This window comes from Oncorhynchus mykiss, chromosome 4 (genome assembly GCF_057628025.1).
Source record: "Oncorhynchus mykiss isolate SJ-2025 chromosome 4, ASM5762802v1, whole genome shotgun sequence".
Classification (NCBI taxonomy): Eukaryota; Metazoa; Chordata; class Actinopteri; order Salmoniformes; family Salmonidae; genus Oncorhynchus; species Oncorhynchus mykiss.
The window spans coordinates 16,367,890-16,389,046 of record NC_143025.1 but is presented as its reverse complement, the minus strand read 5'-3'; the positions used below and the strand labels follow the sequence as shown (position 1 = coordinate 16,389,046).

At 43.6% G+C, this 21,157-nt stretch overlaps 1 protein-coding gene across 3 annotated transcripts in view; it reads left to right on the top strand.

Annotated features, from left to right (window-relative positions):
- The window catches only part of LOC110517476 (protein Wnt-7b), a 51,863-nt gene that overhangs the window by 22,212 nt on the left and 8,494 nt on the right, over positions 1–21,157 (top strand). For all 3 annotated transcript variants that reach the window (XM_036969227.2, XM_036969228.2, XM_036969229.2), the window contains one exon: positions 14,289–14,560. In XM_036969227.2, the coding sequence (XP_036825122.2) occupies positions 14,289–14,560 (272 nt within the window). The remainder of the gene's footprint in view (positions 1–14,288; positions 14,561–21,157) is intronic.

The window sequence follows — 21,157 nt, the reverse complement described above, 5'->3', positions numbered from 1 at the left end:
GTCTGAGAGTCTGCTTTTTGGCATGCGTCAAGCGGGCTGTCATTTGCCTTTTACACAGGAGTGGATTCCGTCTGGCTACTCTACCAGAAAAGGGCTGATTGGTGGAGAGATGCAGAGATGGTTGTACTTCTGGAAGTTTCTCCTATCTCCACGGAGGAACTCTTGAGCTCTGTCAGAGTGACCATCGGGTTCTTGGTCACCTCCCTGACCAAGGCCCTTCTCTACCGTTTTCTCAGTTTAGCCGGGCGGCCAGCTCTAGGAAGAGTCTTGGTGCTTTCAAACTTCTCGACCTGGGCGCGAACCAGGGACGCTCTGCACACGTCAACAGTCACCCTCGAAGCATCGTTACCCATCGCTCCACGAAAGCCGCGGCCCTTGCAGAGCAAGGGGAACCACTATTTCAAGGACTCAGAGCAAGTGACGTCACCAATTGAAACGCCACTAGCGCTAACTAGCTAGCCATTTCACATCCGCTACACTCACCCTCCTTTTGACCTCCTCCTCTTTCCGCAGCAACCAGTGATCCGGGACAACAGCATCAATGTAACAGTATAGACTTTACATCCGTCCCATCGCCCGGACCTGGGCGCGAACCAGGGACGCTCTGCACACATCAACAGTCACCCTCGAAGCATCGTTACCCATCACTCCACAAAAGCCGCAGCCCTTGTAGAGCAAGGAGAACCACTACTTCAAGGTCTCAGAGCAAGTGACGTCTCCGATTGAAACGCCACTAGCGCTAACTAGCTAGCCATTTCACATCGGCTACACAGACACTTTTTGGTACCCTTCCCCAGATCTGTGCCTCGACACAATACTGTCTCGGCGCTCTGCGGACAATTCTCTTGACCTCATGGCTTGTTTTTTTCTCTGGCATGCACTGTCAACTGTGGGACCTTAAATATACAGGTGTGTGCCTTTCCAAGTCATGCCCAATCAATTTAATTTACTCCAAACAATTTGTTGAAACATCTCAAGGATGATCAATGGAAACAGGATGGACCTGAGCTTAATTTCGAGTCTCATAGCAAAGGGTCTGAATATTTATGTAAATAAGGTATTTCTGTTTTTTATTTTTAATACATTTGCAAACATTTCTAAAAACATATTGTCATTATGGAGTATTGTGTGTAAATTGACGAGGGAAAAAAAATATAACTTTTTTTCCCCTCATACAATACCGTTGTTTCTTGGCAATTTCTCACATGGAATAGCTTTCATTTCTCAGAACAAGAATAGACTGACGAGTTTCAGAAGAAAGATATTTGCTTCTGGCCATTTCGAGCCTGTAATCGAACCCACAACTGCTGATGCTCCAGATACTTAACTAGTCTAAAGAAGGCAAGTTTTATTGCTTCTTTAATCAGAACAACAGTTTTCAGCTGTGCTTACATAATTGCTAAAGGGTTTTCTAATGATCAATTAGCCTTTTAAAATAATAAACTTGGATTAGCTAACACAACGTGCCATTAGAACACATGAGTGATGGTTGTTGATAATGGGCCTCTGTATTTAGATATTCCATTAAAAATCAGCTGTTTCCAACTACAATCGTAATTTACAACATTAACAATGTCTACACTGTATTTCCTGATCAATTTGATGTTATTGTAATGGACAAAAAATGTGCTTTTCTTTCTTAAACAAGGTCTTTTGAACAGGAGCCAGTCCAGTCAAAAGTTTGGACACCTACTCATTCCAGGATTTTTCTTTATTTTACATTGTAGAATAATAGTGAAGACATCACAACTATGAAATAACACATATGGAATCATGTAGTAACCAAAAAGTGTTAAACAAATCAAAACATATTTTATTTTTGAGATTCTTCGAAGTAGCCACCCTTTGCCTTGATGACAGCTTTGCATACTGCTAGCATTCTCTCAACCAGCTTCATGAGGTGGTCACCTGTAATGCATTTCAATTAATAGTTGTGCCTTGATAAAAGTTAATTTGTGGAATTTCTTTCTTAATGTGTTTGAGCCAGTCAGTTGTGTTGTGACAAGGTAGTGGGGGTATACAGAAGATAGCCCTGTTTGGTAAAATACCAAGTACATATTTTGGCAAGAACAGCTCAAATAAGCAAATAGAAACGACAGTCCATCATTACTTTAAGACATGAAGGTCAGTCAATGCGGATAATTTCAAGGAACTTTGAATAACCATCAAGTGCTATGATGAATGATGAAACTGGCTCTAATAAGGACCGCCACAGGAATGAAAGACCCAGAGTTGCCTCTGTTGCAGAGGATAAGTTCCTTGGATTTGGCAGCCTCATAAATTGCAGCCCAAATAAATGCTTCACAGAGTTCAATTAACAGACACATCTCAACATCAACTGTTCAGAGGAGACTGTGTGAATCAGGCCTTCATGGTCGAATTACTGCAAAGAAACCACTACTAAATGACACTAATAAGAAGAAGAAGACACTTGTTTGGGCCAAGAAACACAAGCAATGGACACTAGACCGGTGGAAATCTGTCCATTGATCAGATGAGTCCAAATTTGACATTTTTGGTTCCAACCACCGTGTCTTTGTGAGATGCAGAGTAGATGAACGGATGATCTCCTCATGTGTGGTTCCCTCCATGAAGCATGGAAGAGGAGGTGTGATGGTGTGGGGGTGCTTTGCTGGTGATCCAGTCAGTGATCTATTTAGAATTCAATGCACACTTAACCAGCTTGGTTACTAAAGCATTCTGCAGTGATACACCATACCATCTGGTGCACTTAGTGGGACTATCATTTGTTTTTCAACAGGACAATGACCAAACACACCTGCAGGCTGTGTAAGGGCTATTTGACCAAGAAGGAAAGTGATGGAGTGCTACGTCAGATGACCTGACCTTCATAATCACCTATTCTCAGCCCAATTGAGATGGTTTGGGATTAGTTGGACCGCAGAGTGAAGGAAAAGCAGCCAACAAGTGCTCAGCATATGTGGAAATTTAAGAATCTTAAAATATGTTTAACACTTTATTGGTTACTACATGATTCCATATGTGCTATTTCATAGTTGTGATGTCTTCCCTATTATTCTACAATGTACAACAGTGTAGAACTCTTGACTGGTACTCTGGTCTCTCTCTCTCTCAACTCAATTTCAATGTAAGGGCTTTATTGGCATGGGAAACACATGTTTAAATTGCCAAAGCAAGTGAAATAGATAATAAGCAAAAGTGAAATAAACCATAAAACATTTACACATTGCACTCCCAAAAGTTAATATCTCTCTATGTCTCTCCACCTACCCCTTGCTCTCTGACAGCATGGGGTTCCCCCCTCCCTCCCTCCCTCCCTCCCTCCCTCCCTCCCTCCCTCCCTCCCTCCCACTACAGATTATATTGTCTGCTGACAGGGGCTGGGTTTCCCGGCCTGCCCCACCCCTTTGCCCCCTGGGGGCCTGATGCCGTGGGCCGGGGTGGGTGGATAACCCACGTGGCGTTATCGTCCGCTGGGATCTGTGTCCGTCTATGTCTGCCTGGCCGCTAGACGCGGGGGAACAGGATGTGAGAGGATCAACTGTAATCTCAAAGTGTGCTTTGTTCCACACAATCCCAGCACTAACTGTGTTCACTACCGCAGGGCAGCAGAGCACATTTACATGTGCCAACAATCACAGTACTATTGGCCATTAAAGAGAGTTGAGAGACAGATACAGAGAGGTTAGGATGAGGAACTGTTAAAGAGGCTTTAACCCCTTATTGAGAGGAGGATATGAGAATGGAAGGCTTTGCATATTGTTAATGTTGGGACGATCAGATATCCTCTGAGACTTGAATGAGTGGTTGAGTTACAGTTCAACCAGTACTTTGGATATCTAGACAGCATACTACTGTTCCATATCAAACAAGATGTCAATAAACAAGATGTCACAAACAATCATTCTAACAATGACCTCAAATTAACTTCTTTCTAAGTTGCACAGTTAGATGAGGTCTTGAACTGTACTGACTCATTATAGGATTTTCCATTAAAGGAGTTTGATGGATTCTGGCTCGTTTTTTGACAGTGTCATCATTGTGTCGAAATCTTTATCCTCACCTGGGGGAAGACAGATGGGAGAAGTGTAGGCAAGGCACATGAACAGTGTTCAAACTGTAAGTCTTATGTCCATGTCTTGGAGGCAGATTGGTTGGCTTCCCAGCATTTAAAACCATTGAACCCAAATGACCCCATATTGTTGTTCAGTTCTAATTACAACTTAACTCTTTCTCTCCTCATCATCACTCTATGGAACAGAGGTTAAGACTCATTATTTTTTTCGACTGCCGAAGTGTGTTACAATGTGAGTACATCCAGTATGTAGTTCTGGTAAAAAAAAAAAAGATTTTATTGTAAAGGAACATGGCTGCGCTAATTCCTCTAGCTGCAAACCTCACGGACCACAACATTGTCTACAATTTTCTCTGAGCATAGGTTCATAGCAACTGTACATAAAGCTGAACGGAAAACAGTAGTACAGGGTATATTAGTCGGAGGGGGGGGGGGGGGAGTGGTTGGTATACAAAGCAGGGGTTTTCCTTTAAAGAATCGTGAACCATACTGTTCAACTGCAGCACCTCGTGACAACCAGCAGGTGCCACTTTTTTCTTTGTTCCAAATTAATGATTACAGTTGTGCTGTACATTATGGGCTCTCTCTGTGCCTAAAGCTGCAATATGTAACTTTTTGGGCAATTAATCGAAATTCACATAGAAATGTGAGTTATAGATCTGTCATTCTCATTGAAATTAAAGTCTAAGAAGTTCTATGTACGCTATTTCTATGCTTCCTGTTCTTAAGTTTTGGTTTTGTGTCTTTTACTTTCAGTTTTGTACACCAGCTTCAAACAGCTGAAAATACAATATTTTTGGTTTTGGAAAATATATTTCAATGAGATTTAGATGGTAAAATTATTCTCTACACTATACTTGCCTGTTTTGTCACATAAACTGAAATTAGGTGAACTATAAAAAAATGTGCAACCAGGAAATGGGGGAGAAATTTCTGCATAGTGTACCTTTTAATGGATGACTACAACGATATAACTGTTCTATAGCTGTAATGCGTCCATGCTATAAGCAACACACTCCTCCTCTCTCCTTCTTCCCCCTGTCTCCTCCCTCCCTCCTCCTCTCTTCTTCTCCTCCCTCTATCCTCCTCCTTTCTCCTTCTCTTCCCTCTCCTCCTCCTCCTCTCTCCTCCTCCCTTTCTCCTCCTCCACCTCCTCTCTCCTTTTCCTTATCTTCTCCCCCTCCCTCTCTCCTCTTCTTTCTCTCCTTTCTCTATCCTCCTCCACCTCCTCCTCCTCTCTGAGTGCATGTCAGAGACAGGATCTTTAAAAAGACTTTCCTCTTCAGAAGCCAAGGCTGTCCCCCTCTCTTTTACAGACGCTGGGCTTGTGTGTAGAGGCCACTGGTCTACTCTGCTGGGCTCAGTGTGTGTGTGTGTGTGTGTGTGTGTGTGTGTGTTTGTGTCTGTGTGTTCTGCCTCTGCTTTGCCTGGGTTCCCACCCTGATTCCGTCCGGGACCGCTTCCCTCTCCCCCTCTTCCCCGCTCCCCCCTACCCAGCTCTCTTTCCTTAACCCGCTCTCCTCTCCCCAACTCCCCCTCCTCTCCCCCTCTCCCCTGCTCCCTCTCCTCTCCCCCTCTTCCCCACTCCCCCCTACCCAGCTCTCTTTCTTTTCCCAGCTCTGCTCTCCACAGCTTCTCCTCCTCTCCCCCTCTACCCAGCTTCTCCTCCTCTACCCCTCTACCCAGCTTCTCCTTCTCTCCCCAGCTCCCCCTCCTCTCCTCTCCTCCTCTCCCCAGCTCCCCTCCTCTCCGCCTTTCCCCAGCTCTCCCTCTTCTCCCCTGCTCCCCTGCTCCCCATCCTCTCCCCCTCTCCCGGCGCTCCACCCCAGAGCAGTGATTAAGTCATCGCTGTGCTCTGTGACTTACTGGGAAGGCTGTCTGTCTGGTCCTCTGATCCTCTGTCCCCCATCACCTACTGAGATCCAAACACAGGATCTACAGAGACATCACACTACCAGACCAGAGGCATGGTTAGTTGTAGTGTTTCCACTCACTACCACTTCCAGGCAGTCCAGAGCAGAGGAATGGTTAGTTGTCGTGTTTCCACTCCCAGGCAGTCCAGTGTCAAGGCCAGGAGCTCACCAAAAAGACAGGCAAGGGGCTGGCTGTAACCTCAGTACGTATGAGCTGTCGTTTCTACGGTGACTCTTCCCAATGTGTCCTTTCTGTGTCCTTTTGTGCCCTCTTTTCCTCCCTGGTCAGCAACATCAACATAGGCCTGGCGTGGTGGGGACGCTGAGCCCAGAGGGGTCACAAGGAGAGTGTTGCTAGTGTAGCCTAGCACTGCCAGTATTCTCTCAGGTTGTAAATCTCCTTTGCTGTGTCATGTAAACATTTTTAGTGGTGCGCTCGCCTCCGCTTTAAACACAGATTGTCGTAAAAGCGGGCGGCCACCACATCCAGAAATGTTTGGGTCCATTTGGGACGTATGAAGGACGCGCGGAGACCAGGCAGTGGTCAGCTGATGTGAAGGCCATACTCTCACACCCACTCTCTCCATACAGGGTGTATTCCTCCGTACAGGGTGTATTCCTCCATACAGGGTGTATTCCTCTGTACAGGGTGTATTCCTCTGTACAGGGTGTATTCCTCCGTACAGGGTGTATTCCTCCGTACAGGTTGTATTCCTCCCTACAGGGTGTATTCCTCCCTACAGGGTGTATTCCTCCCTACAGGGTGTATTCCTCCCTACAGGGTGTATTCCTCCGTACAGGGTGTATTCCTCCGTACAGGGTGTATTCCTCCGTACAGGGTGTATTCCTCCGTACAGGGTGTATTCTTCCGTACAGGGTGTATTCCTCCATACAGGGTGTATTCCTCCGTACAGGGTGTATCAGCGTGTATTCCTCCGTACAGGGTGTATTCCTCCGTACAGGGTGTATTCCTCCATACAGGGTGTATTCCTCTGTACAGGGTGTATTCCTCCCTACAGGGTGTATTCCTCCGTACAGGGTGTATTCCTCCGTACAGGTTGTATTCCTCCCTACAGGGTGTATTCCTCCCTACAGGTTGTATTCCTCCCTACAGGGTGTATTCCTCCCTACAGGGTGTATTCCTCCGTACAGGGTGTATTCCTCCGTACAGGGTGTATTCCTCCGTACAGGGTGTATTCCTCCGTACAGGGTGTATTCCTCCGTACAGGGTGTATCAGGGTGTACTCCTCCGTACAGGGTGTATTCCTCCGTACAGGGTGTATTCCTCTGTACAGGGTGTATTCCTCCGTACAGGGTGTATTCCTCCGTAAAGGGTGTATTCCTCCGTAAAGGGTGTATTCTTCCGTACAGGGTGTATTCCTCTGTACAGGGTGTATTCCTCCGTACAGGGTGTATTCCTCCGTACAGGGTGTATTCCTCCATACAGGGTGTATTCCTCTGTACAGGGTGTATTCCTCTGTACAGGGTGTATTCCTCCGTACAGGGTGTATTCCTCCGTACAGGTTGTATTCCTCCCTACAGGGTGTATTCCTCCGTACAGGGTGTATTCCTCCGTAAAGGGTGTATTCTTCCGTACAGGGTGTATTCCTCTGTACAGGGTGTATTCCTCCGTACAGGGTGTATTCCTCCGTACAGGGTGTATTTCTCTGTACAGGGTGTATTCCTCCGTAAAGGGTGTATTCCTCCGTAAAGGGTGTATTCCTCCGTAAAGGGTGTATTCTTCCGTACAGGGTGTATTCCTCTGTACAGGGTGTATTCCTCTGTACAGGGTGTATTCTTCCGTACAGGGTGTATTCCTCTGTAAAGGGTGTATTCCTCTGTACAGGGTGTATTCCTCCGTAAAGGGTGTATTCCTCCGTACAGGGTGTATTCCTCTGTACAGGGTGTATTCCTCCGTATAGGGTGTATTCCTCCGTACAGGGTGTATTCCTCCGTACAGGGTGTATTCTTCCGTAAAGGGTGTATTCTTCTGTACAGGGTGTATTCCTCCGTACAGGGTGTATTCTTCCGTACAGGGTGTATTCCTCCGTACAGGGTGTAGTGAGCGATCCTGTATGGCCACAGGATGTTGACTGATAACTGCTCTCAGGGAAGAGCTTGAGCCTTCCTTCCTTCTCCTTCTGTCCATATTGGACACTGTCACAGACACTTGCTACTAAACTCCATTAGACAGAAGGTTTAATATTTCTCTATTCTTCTCCCCAGACCATTCCAAGTTCATTGAGGTTTTTATGGTTAGTCCAATTTTCCACTGGCAGCCTACAAGGCTACCCCAGGGTGGTTCCTCCTGGAATCCTGTCTCTTTCATAAACCACATGCCTGTTCAACAAGTAGGAGCTCCCCAAGGGCATGGGAGTACAGTACACAACTCCCAATCATAGAGTAGATGTACTGGAGCATCATGTCCAACACAGCATGAAACATCTGTCTTCTCAATACACAATCAACCACCTCACGGGTCAATGATGAAACTACTCATTAAACTACATCAAACCTTTCACTCACTGAGACGCAGAGGCTCAAACACAGAAATGGAGCATCAGAAATCTCACAGTTGTAGCATCGAACATCTCCTCCATGGAAGCAGTATTAAAGTTTCTCACTGCTTGCTAGTCCAAGCATCAAGCAACTCCCTCACTCACTCACACAGCATAAAACACAACCTTTAAAACCCTGGGGTTGGGTCTTGCGTCTGTCGTAAAACAGATTCATGAGGACGTAAACCAGTTGTAGAGTTAGAAACGTGTATTAAAGTGGCACTCCACAATTATACAAATGAAATCACATTTCTTTGTCACGTGCGCCGAATACAACAGGTGTAGACTTTACTGTGAAATGCTTACTTAAGAGGCCTTTCCAACAAAGCAGAGTTAAAAATTAAGAAAATGTGCTAATAAAAATACAAGAACTGACAATAAAAAATACAGATTTTAGAAATCACATTGTGGAACACTCAAATTTCATTTTGAGACTCTTAAAGCAGTCAAAGTCAAAACATGATACAACAAAAGTAGTCCAGCAGTAGTAAATGTTGATATCATTATCTAATAGATAATGCAGATTCCCAGTTGATATCATTATCTAATGTATAATGCAGATTCCCAGTTGATATCATTATCTAATGGATAATGCAGGTTCCCAGTTGATATCATTGTCTAATGGATAATGCAGCTTCCCAGTTAATATCATTGTCTAATGTATAATGCAGATTCCCAGTTGATATCATTGTCTAGTGGAAAGTGCAGATTCCCAGTTGATATAATTGTCTAATGGATAATGCAGATTCCCAGTTAATATCATTGTCTAATGGATAATGCAGACTCCCAGTTGATATCATTATCTAATGGATAATGCAGATTCCCAGTTAATATCATTGTCTAATGTATAATGCAGATTCCCAGTTGATATCATTGTCTAATGGATAATGCAGGCTCCCAGTTGATATCATTGTCCAATGGATAATGCAGATTCCCAGTTGATATCATTGTCTAATGTATAATGCAGATTCCCAGTTAATATCATTGTCTAATGTATAATGCAGATTCCCAGTTGATATCATTGTCTAGTGGATAATGCAGTTTACCACTAACATAGCTCTCCATTGTGCTTAGGATCACTGCAGGATAATATTTTTATATAAATGTTTTATTTAACCTTTATTTGACCTTTATTTAACAATGAGGGTACTGCTCTCCTACCATTACTAGGTTCAGCCCTCTTAAGGCATCCACATGCCTCACAGCCAAAACAGTTTGGAACAGATCTTACAAGTATTATGATGACATTTTGTGACGTTTTTGTTCAATTTGGATTACAACAAGGGTTTTTTGGGCCGATCGGGCACACAACATTTTTTCTTGAGGCAAGCTGAAGTCAGTAGCGGAAGTCTACGCCCCCTCATTGGTGATTGGTCTACAGTAGAGATGCCTGTTGTCATTCAGGCTGTATCACATCCGGCCGTGATTGGGAGTCCCATAGGGCGGCACACAATTGGCCCAGTGTCATCAGGAGAGGCCGTCATTGTAAATAAGAATTTGCTCTTAACTGACATGCCTAGTTAAATAAAGGTTAAATATAAATACTACACCAAACATCCTAGTTAGAAGCAAAATTGTGCGACTAAGATTCCCTTGGCAAAAACGTCAAAATTAATGACAGATTTCTAGAGTTATACTATTTTGAGTACGTGTATACTGGCTACGGCATCTCAAAATGGACAAACAGTACTACAGACGCTTTTTTCTTTTAGGCAACTGAGGAGTCAATGTGTAAGACTGACCAAAAAGGCTAAATGTGATTATTATGTAACCACTCTTTATGATTGCAAGGGAAACTCAGCTAAAATCTGGAAAACTGTCAAATCTCTAAAGGGTTGCACTTCCTCCTCTCTGCCCCAAACAATTAATTCAGACTGGTAGTCAGGTTTGGGAACCACTGATCTAAGTGACAGAACTCAGGCCATCGTGGTTGATGGGGTGAAGTCCGCATTTCGTGAAGTACATGTAGTTGTTCGGCAGTGGTCGATTCAAGGACCTGGTCTTTTCACTATGTATATACATGCTTGGTCAATGATACTACAATGTATGCAATTGCTCCAACTGCTGACCTGGCTGTGACAAGGCTATAGTCCAATATTGCAGCAGTGCAGAAAGCCCTAATTAAACTAGTGCTTAATACAGGAAAAACTAAATACATGTTGTTTTCAAGTTCTCGTAAGATTGTCTCAGATGGATTAGGTCTTCAGTTGTCGGCTGGTTCTATAATTGAACTAGTCTGTCATACAAATACCTTGGTATTTGGATTGACAATGATTTAAAAAACATACGAATGAGCTTGTTAAGAAACTAAGATTTAAAGTAGCCTTTTACAAAAACAGATATTTTCTCTCTAGTCAGCAGGAAGCAGATTGTGCTGTCAAACTTTCTATCAGTTCTTGCTTATGGTGATACTATTTATTAAAGTACAGCTGCCTCTTCTCTTAAACTCCTGGATGCCATTTGTCATCTTTTTAACACAAGAGACAGATTTATTACTCATCACTGTATTCTTTACCAAAAGGTTGGCTGAACCTCTTTGAAGTCACGTAGAGCACATCATTACGCTCTTTTTGTTCACAAAGCCCTGCTCCACAAGCTTCCGACTTACTTAACTTCACTATTAAGATTTAAAAGTATGTTCACAGGGTTGGTTAACTCTGGGGACTCCTTTGGTGTCTTCAGAGTTAGGTAAATTGGCCTTTTAGTTTTTATGCCCCATATGTTTTGAATAATCTCCAAAAAGCAGTACACATAGAGGTAGTGTCCCTGGGGCTGTTTAGAGAGATGCCTTAGTGTCCCTGGGGCAGTTTAGAGAGATGCCTTAGTGTCCCTAGGGCTGTTTAGAGAGATGCCTTAGTGTCCCTGGGGCAGTTTAGAGAGATGCCTTAGTGTCCCTGGGGCTGTTTAGAGAGATGCCTTAGTGTCCGTGGGGCTGTTTAGAGAGATGTCTTAGTGTCCCTGGGGCTGTTTAGAGAGATGTCTTAGTGTCCCTGGGGCAGTTTAGAGAGATGTCTTAGTGTCCCTGGGGCAGTTTAGAGAGATGCCTTAGTGTCCCTGGGGCTGTTTAGAGAGATGTCTTAGTGTCCCTGGGGAAGTTTAGAGAGATGCCTTAGTGTCCCTGGGGCAGTTTCGAGAGATGCCTTAGTGTCCCTGGGGCAGTTAAGAAAGTGAAAAGAGGAATGTTATAATGAACAATGTGTCTGTTTTAGTTGATTGTCTTTTGTGTATTTATGCTTGTCTGTATTTGACTTGTTTTATATTGTATTAGATGAATATGAATATTGTATATGCAGGGCTCCTTGAAAAAGAGACACTCTTCTCAATGGTGACTCCCTGCTAAAATAAAGGTCAAATTAAAGGAAATGTTTTCAAGTGAATGTCCTTTACGGGAGTATGCGAGCACACTCGTTTGGTTCTCCTAGCCGAGCTCGGCTAGGCACCAGCCGAACTGAAGCATGTTGACGCCATTAGCATTGGTTGACAGTTCCAGACCCAACAGGGGGTGTCAACCAATACCATTTCCCCCATGAGATGTGTTATTGCAGGCTGAATGGGCCCAGAAACAAGCCTGCATCTATGGCACAGGGAACCAACCTTCTTACCCTGGAAACGTCATACTCCATTCTGTTTTTACCATCATACTGCCCCGCCATGTGTGTGTGTTCGTTGTGTGTGTGTGTGTGTGTGTGTGTGTGTGTGTGTCTGTGTGCATGTGTCTGTATGCGATTCTGTGTGTGTGTGTCTGTATGTGTGAGATGAAGGTGGCTGAGAGTGACCATAAGCTGGCAGGGCATAACTCTGTTGGTAACCAGTAAGGCTGGTGTTTGTGAGTCAGTCCCCATACAGTACATACAGCAGGCAGTGGGCAGGCAGGCAGGGCATTAGCAGCAGTCATGGCCGGGCTCATCTCCAGCAGCACAGACTAGCAGCCTTAGCCCCTTAGCCTCCACTGGATGTGACCACAGTGTTTGGGGCTGTAAAATAAGGTAAAATAAGCAGTGATTTTGCATCTAGCAAGTTTCTAAATTGTTAAATATTTATTTGCTTAGCCAAATAACGTATAACTTTTCACATTTGAGATTTTCATGTTTTTTTTTCTGTAATTTGGCTGTATTGCAATATGCAGTGGTCAATATCATTTTCCCTTCCCTCATGCTGGTAGCCTGGTACAGTAGGCCTGGACCAGACAGCAGAAAGTACATGTCGGTCTGATGATCATAAAATCTCCTGGATATCTGACATACTTGATTAATATTGTTTACATGATATGGAACACACATTTGAGTAAGAAGAAAACACAACCATGAATTCTACAGAGTGATGTTACACGCAAAGTATGTTACATAAAGAAACAGAAACATCCATGTAAAAATATATATATCCACTTTAAGGCCCAATAAACCCACTGGTTTGTCACTAGTAGCATTTGTTCTCCTTCCACCCGCTACCCTTTCTCTCTGAGGCCCAGAGCCCCTCTACCCTCTCTCTCTGAGGCCCAGAGCCCCTCTACCCTCTCTCTGAGGCCCAGAGCCCCTCTACCCTCTCTCTCTGAGGCCCAGAGCCCCTCTACCCTTTCTCTCTGAGGCCCAGAGCCCCTCTACCCTCTCTCTGAGGCCCAGAGCCCCTCTACCCTCTCTCTCTGAGGCCCAGAGCCCCTCTACCCTCTCTCTGAGGCCCAGAGCCCCTCTACCCTCTCTCTTTGAGGCCCAGAGCCCCTCTACTCTCTCTCCTCCTGAGGCCCAGAGCCCCTCTACCCTCTCTCTGAGGCCCAGAGCCCCTCTACCCTCTCTCTGAGGCCCAGAGCCCCTCTACCCTCTCTCTCTGAGGCCCAGAGCCCCTCTACCCTCTCTCTGAGGCCCAGAGCCCCTCTACCCTCTCTCTTTGAGGCCCAGAGCCCCTCTACTCTCTCTCCTCCTGAGGCCCAGAGCCCCTCTTCTCTCTCTGTGGCCAAGAGCCCCTTTTTCTCTCTCTGAGGCCCACACCCTCTCTCCCACATGAAGGACTACTCAGGGGACACCTGGGTAACTCACTGTGACAGCACAAGCATCCACGGCCCCTTTTGGAGCACAGCAGCCTTTTAAAGACAATTGGACAGCACTGTCTGGGGGATGCATACTTGAAAACGGATGGTAGAAAAAAGCATTTGTATTATCAGTCTTGAACAGTTCCTCTCATTGGAGGAAATACTATGTCATACCGGCATCACTTTTGTCTGTTGACTGTCCTCTGTCTGAACTTGTGCATGCATACATGGCCTATACCAGTAATGCTGAAGTCCTAACCACTGCAAGTGTACTGTAGAGCGAGAGAACACCAGGCTCCTAGAGAGAGAGAGGGAGAAGGGAAGTAACTGCACCAGACAGCCAGACAGACCTGCAAATCACAGCTGTAGTAATGTGGGCATGCAGTACAAGGTGCTTGAGGAGAGGAATTCAGCACTGTGGACAGCACCTAGCTACAGTACTCTCCCCTCCCCACTCGGCCTAGAATCACAGCACTGCACACTTGGAGGCTGTCCTTGAGGACTTGTGGTCTGATGCTGTGACCATCTTCTTACCAAGGTGCAGGAGGGGCCGGAGGTAGGAGGGAGGGACGCCAGGGAGGTCTTGCCTGGACGATTGTGCCTGATTTCTTTAACTAGAGATCATCAAGTCAAAATAGAGCAACAAGGTCATAGTACACAAGCTTCTATGACGTTCTGTTGTCATCGCTGTAATTCTACAATTATTTAACGTCCCTAACCTCTCTACCTCTTCTCAGGTAGTCGGGAAGCTGCGTTCACGTACGCCATCACGGCCGCCGGCGTAGCCCATGCCATCACGGCGGCGTGTAGCCAGGGAAACCTGAGCCAGTGTGGCTGTGACCGGGAGAAGCAGGGATACTATAACCAGGAAGAGGGCTGGAAGTGGGGAGGCTGCTCGGCAGACATCAAGTACGGCGTTGAGTTCTCCAGGAGGTTCGTGGACGCCCGCGAGATCAAGAAGACCACGCGCCGGCTGATGAACCTCCACAACAATGAGGCAGGGAGAAAGGTAAACAACCACATAGAAGAAATACATATTTATCTTTTTAGATCAGTGTGTGTGTGTGTGTGTGTGTGTGTGTGTGTGTGTGTGTGTGCGCACGCTCGTTCACTCGTGCATTTGTGGTTTGTGTGTGTGCACGCGCATCCATGTGTAAACACCCCAGCCCAGATAGAGAATGGAACCTACAGAGTGGTGGCGGCAACCCCTAAATGGGGGTCGTGCTGATTGACAGTTAGCCTCTCAGTAGCCTGTTTTGCTTTAGCTCAATTACAGTTTTTTTTCCTACTATAATGTGGGGTGTTTTTCTCTTGGAGATCTGGCACACTTCTCCTGTGGCGGTGGTGGTGGTGGTGGTGGTGTGGTCCTGGGCTATGTTTGTTTGTTATTAGTCATCCCAGAACAAAGAACAACATGAATCATAACAGAGAGACAGAGAGAGCAAGAAAGTCAGAGAAAGAGAGAGAGAGCAAGAGAGAGTAAGAGAGAGCATGCCTGCCTGGGCTTCTCTGGCGTTCTGGTGATAAATGGATCTAATGAATAAGCGGAGCGGAGCGAGGACGGTAGCCGGCTGCCAGATGGAGTTCTGCCATGGCCCTCCATCCAGCCCTTTCATGGAATTATGAAGTGTAAAGTCAGGAACAGGATATTATTGCAGGTCTCTCAGCCGTACCAAAAACACAGCACTGCCATTTCACTGCGCCCATTCAGTTTCTGAAAGCACAGCGACAATGGTGGAGTTAACGCAGGCAGACTGATATGAGGGGATCGTAGTCAGGTGACCTGTCTGAGTCTGAGTTAAGCCTGGCAGAGGTTTGGTATGGATGATGGGATTCAATCAAACACACGCTGTGGAAACGGGGCGTTGTGGGGGATCAGTACATTTTTAAGTGCAATCTGTTCACGAGACAATGGGGAAACTCAGCTAAACACATTTTTTTTGTTTGAAAGGATGCATTTTCACAGTACAGGAATAACGTGATTTTCTTCACAGTGTTTGTGGTTTGATTGATGCTGGCCCGAGACTACTACTCTACCACTACAAAGATCCCTCTGTATCTAGAACATTCCGACACAAACACTGTAGGCTCCAGTTATGTGAATCCCAAATAAATACAGACAAACCCATGGAATGATTTAGTCTCTCTGTATACTGGGATCCAGTGAGTTTGACAAATCTGGTCATATCTGACTAATTGGTAACAGACAAGGTTTTGATGGACACAGTGTAAAGTAAATGTTTTCAACCATTCAGTAATTCTGTTTCACACAGACATTCATTGTGGTTTATACCACCATATATTTTGGGAAATCCTCATTCTGAATCATCATCTGTAACGAGATTGTCGGTTGACCCTCAAGTATTCTATGTACCTTCTCCCCACACTTTCAATCGAATATCTGCTAATGAGGGATTTCAAAACACATACAGTGTCAATGTAAGAATCAGGCAGCATTTATTGATCCATAACTCTGTGTACATTGTGTACATTGTGGAAGTGTCTGACAGAAACGATGACTACTGCTGGCAAGGCGTCATGCCAGGAAAAAAACTGCTCTGGAAAAATGCCCTGCCAACAAAACTGAATATCTTATATAACGAATACATACTTGGTTCTTACAAGTAGAAAAACCCAGTTAGGTTGGAAGAGTCATGTTCATGAAGTGGACTTCATCCACTCTATTCTCCACAGAAAACAACACGTACTGTAGTCACAGAAAACAACACATACTGTAGTCACAGAATACAACACATACTGTAGTCACAGAATACAACACGTACTGTAGTCACAGAATACAACATGTACTGTAGTCACAGAATACAACACGTACTGTAGTCACAGAATACAACACATACTGTAGTCACAGAATACAACACGTACTGTAGTCACAGAATACAACACGTACTGTAGTCACAGAATACAACACGTACTGTAGTCACAGAATACAACACGTACTGTAGTCACAGAATACAACACGTACTGTAGTCACAGAAAACAACACGTACTGTAGTCACAGAAAACAACACGTACTGTAGTCACAGAATACAACACGTACTGTAGTCATAGAATACAACACGTACTGTAGTCACAGAATGCAACACATACTGTAGTCACAGAATACCACACGTACTGTAGTCACAGAATAGAACACATACTGTAGTCACAGAATACAACACGTACTGTAGTCACAGAATACAACACATACTGTAGTCACAGAATACAACACGTACTGTAGTCACAGAATACAACACGTACTGTAGTCACAGAAAACAACACGTACTGTAGTCACAGAATACAACACGTACTGTAGTCACAGAATACAACACGTACTGTAGTCACAGAATACAACATGTACTGTAGTCACAGAATACAACACATACTGTAGTCACAGAATACAACACATACTGTAGTCACAGAATACAACACGTACTGTAGTCACAGAATACAACACGTACTGTAGTCACAGAATACAACACATACTGTAGTCACAGAATACAGCACATACTGTAGTCACAGAATACAACACGTACTGTCATCACAGAATACAACACGTACTGTAGTCACAGAATACAACAAATACTGTAGTCACAGAATACAACACGTACTGTAGTCACAGAATACAACACATACTGTAGTCACAGAATACCACACGTACTGTAGTCACAGAATACAACACGTACTGTAGTCACAGAATACAACACGTACTGTAGTCACAGAAAACAACACGTACTGTAGTCACAGAATACAACACGTACTGTAGTCACAGAATACAACACGTACTGTAGTCACAGAATACAACACATACTGTAGTCACAGAATACAACACGTACTGTAGTCACAGAATACAACACATACTGTAGTCACAGAATACAACACGTACTGTAGTCACAGAATACAACACATACTGTAGTCACAGAATACAACACGTACTGTAGTCACAGAATACAACACATACTGTAGTCACAGAATACAACACATACTGTAGTCACAGAATACAACACGTACTGTAGTCACAGAATACAACACGTACTGTAGTCACAGAAAACAACACATACTGTAGTCACAGAATACAACACGTACTGTAGTCACAGAATACAACACGTACTGTAGTCACAGAATACAACATGTACTGTAGTCACAGAATACAACACGTACTGTAGTCACAGAATACAACATGTACTGTAGTCACAGAATACAACACGTACTGTAGTCACAGAATACAACACGTACTGTAGTCACAGAAAACAACACATACTGTAGTCACAGAATACAACACATACTGTAGTCACAGAATACAACACATACTGTAGTCACAGAATACAACACGTACTGTAGTCACAGAATACAACACATACTGTAGTCACAGAATACAACACGTACTGTAGTCACAGAATACAACATGTACTGTAGTCACAGAATACAACACGTACTGTAGTCACAGAATACAACACATACTGTAGTCACAGAATACAACACGTACTGTAGTCACAGAATACAACACGTACTGTAGTCACAGAATACAACACGTACTGTAGTCACAGAATACAACACGTACTGTAGTCACAGAATACAACACGTACTGTAGTCACAGAAAACAACACGTACTGTAGTCACAGAAAACAACACGTACTGTAGTCACAGAATACAACACGTACTGTAGTCATAGAATACAACACGTACTGTAGTCACAGAATGCAACACATACTGTAGTCACAGAATACCACACGTACTGTAGTCACAGAATAGAACACATACTGTAGTCACAGAATACAACACGTACTGTAGTCACAGAATACAACACATACTGTAGTCACAGAATACAACACGTACTGTAGTCACAGAATACAACACGTACTGTAGTCACAGAAAACAACACGTACTGTAGTCACAGAATACAACACGTACTGTAGTCACAGAATACAACACGTACTGTAGTCACAGAATACAACATGTACTGTAGTCACAGAATACAACACATACTGTAGTCACAGAATACAACACATACTGTAGTCACAGAATACAACACGTACTGTAGTCACAGAATACAACACGTGCTGTAGTCACAGAATACAACACATACTGTAGTCACAGAATACAGCACATACTGTAGTCACAGAATACAACACTTACTGTCATCACAGAATACAACACGTACTGTAGTCACAGAATACAACAAATACTGTAGTCACAGAATACAACACGTACTGTAGTCACAGAATACAACACATACTGTAGTCACAGAATACCACACGTACTGTAGTCACAGAATACAACACGTACTGTAGTCACAGAATACAACACGTACTGTAGTCACAGAAAACAACACGTACTGTAGTCACAGAAGACAACACGTACTGTAGTCACAGAATACAACACGTACTGTAGTCACAGAATACAACACGTACTGTAGTCACAGAATACAACACGTACTGTAGTCACAGAATACAACACATACTGTAGTCACAGAATACAACACGTACTGTAGTCACAGAATACAACACATACTGTAGTCACAGAATACAACACGTACTGTAGTCACAGAATACAACACATACTGTAGTCACAGAATACAACACATACTGTAGTCACAGAATACAACACGTACTGTAGTCACAGAATACAACACGTACTGTAGTCACAGAAAACAACACATACTGTAGTCACAGAATACAACACGTACTGTAGTCACAGAATACAACACGTACTGTAGTCACAGAATACAACATGTACTGTAGTCACAGAATACAACACGTACTGTAGTCACAGAATACAACATGTACTGTAGTCACAGAATACAACACGTACTGTAGTCACAGAATACAACACATACTGTAGTCACAGAATACAACACGTACTGTAGTCACAGAATACAACACATACTGTAGTCACAGAATACAACACATACTGTAGTCACAGAATGCAACACGTACTGTAGTCACAGAATACAACACGTACTGTAGTCACAGAAAACAACACATACTGTAGTCACAGAATACAACACGTACTGTAGTCACAGAAAACAACACATACTGTAGTCACAGAATACAACACGTACTGTAGTCACAGAATACAACACGTACTGTAGTCACAGAATACAACATGTACTGTAGTCACAGAATACAACACGTACTGTAGTCACAGAATACAACACGTACTGTAGTCACAGAAAACAACACATACTGTAGTCACAGAATACAACACATACTGTAGTCACAGAATACAACACGTACTGTAGTCACAGAATACAACATGTACTGTAGTCACAGAATTCAACACATACTGTAGTCACAGAATACAACACATACTGTAGTCACAGAATACAACACGTACTGTCGTCACAGAATACAACACGTACTGTAGTCACAGAATACAACACATACTGTAGTCACAGAATACAACACGTACTGTAGTCACAGAATACAACACATACTGTAGTCACAGAATACCACACGTACTGTAGTCACAGAATACAACACGTACTGTAGTCACAGAATACAACACGTACTGTAGTCACAGAAAACAACACGTACTGTATTCACAGAATACAACACGTACTGTAGTCACAGAATACAACATGTACTGTAGTCACAGAATACAACACATACTGTAGTCACAGAATACAACACATACTGTAGTCACAGAATACCACACGTACTGTAGTCACAGAATACAACACGTACTGTAGTCACAGAATACAACACGTACTGTAGTCACAGAAAACAACACGTACTGTATTCACAGAATACAACACGTACTGTAGTCACAGAATACAACATGTACTGTAGTCACAGAATACAACACATACTGTAGTCACAGAATACAACATGTACTGTTGTCACAGAAAACAACACGTACTGTAGTCACAGAATACAACACGTACTGTAGTCACAGAATACAACATGTACTGTAGTGACAGAATGCAGATTTACAGTAGGTAAGTAGAGGCCTGTTGTAGAACAAGGATTGACTTGGTCCTGACACTAAACTGCAGAGGACAGCACACAATATTTCCCAGGTGCCCTAGGATTAGGCATTTAGAGGAGTTCTCTACTACACTGTGTGCCACATGTCAGAGATGAGCTTGGTAATGAACGGGTGGGTACCAGTGCATTTTGAAACGATTCCGTTTCTAAGATATATGACTGCTATCTGAACATGTAAGAGTGTTTTGATTTAAGATAAGAGGCCTTGAAGTGTTGATTTGCATGTTCTTTTATATTGTGAAATCCAGTATTAAATACTTCTTTCATTCAAACGTCATGTTTCTTTCGTTAATTAACCAACCCATGATCCCAGCATTCACACTGATCCAGATGCAAACAGTTAATAAACATCTGTTGAGAATGTCGTATCTGCAACGCATTAAATAGCTGAATGATCCACATTTAACTCAAGCGTAATGGTGTATGGTTATATGAGATTTATATTTATTTTCCCTTGCTATTGATGTAGTCTTCAGGAAGGTAGGGATAATTATATGGTTGAATATTACCAGTAAGTGCATTTTCCCTTGTTTTTGACATATAGCTGGCATCAGTGTCCCTCTTAGAATGTCAGATATGCCTGGTTTGGTCTACTTCATAGGGAACAGTCACTCTACGCC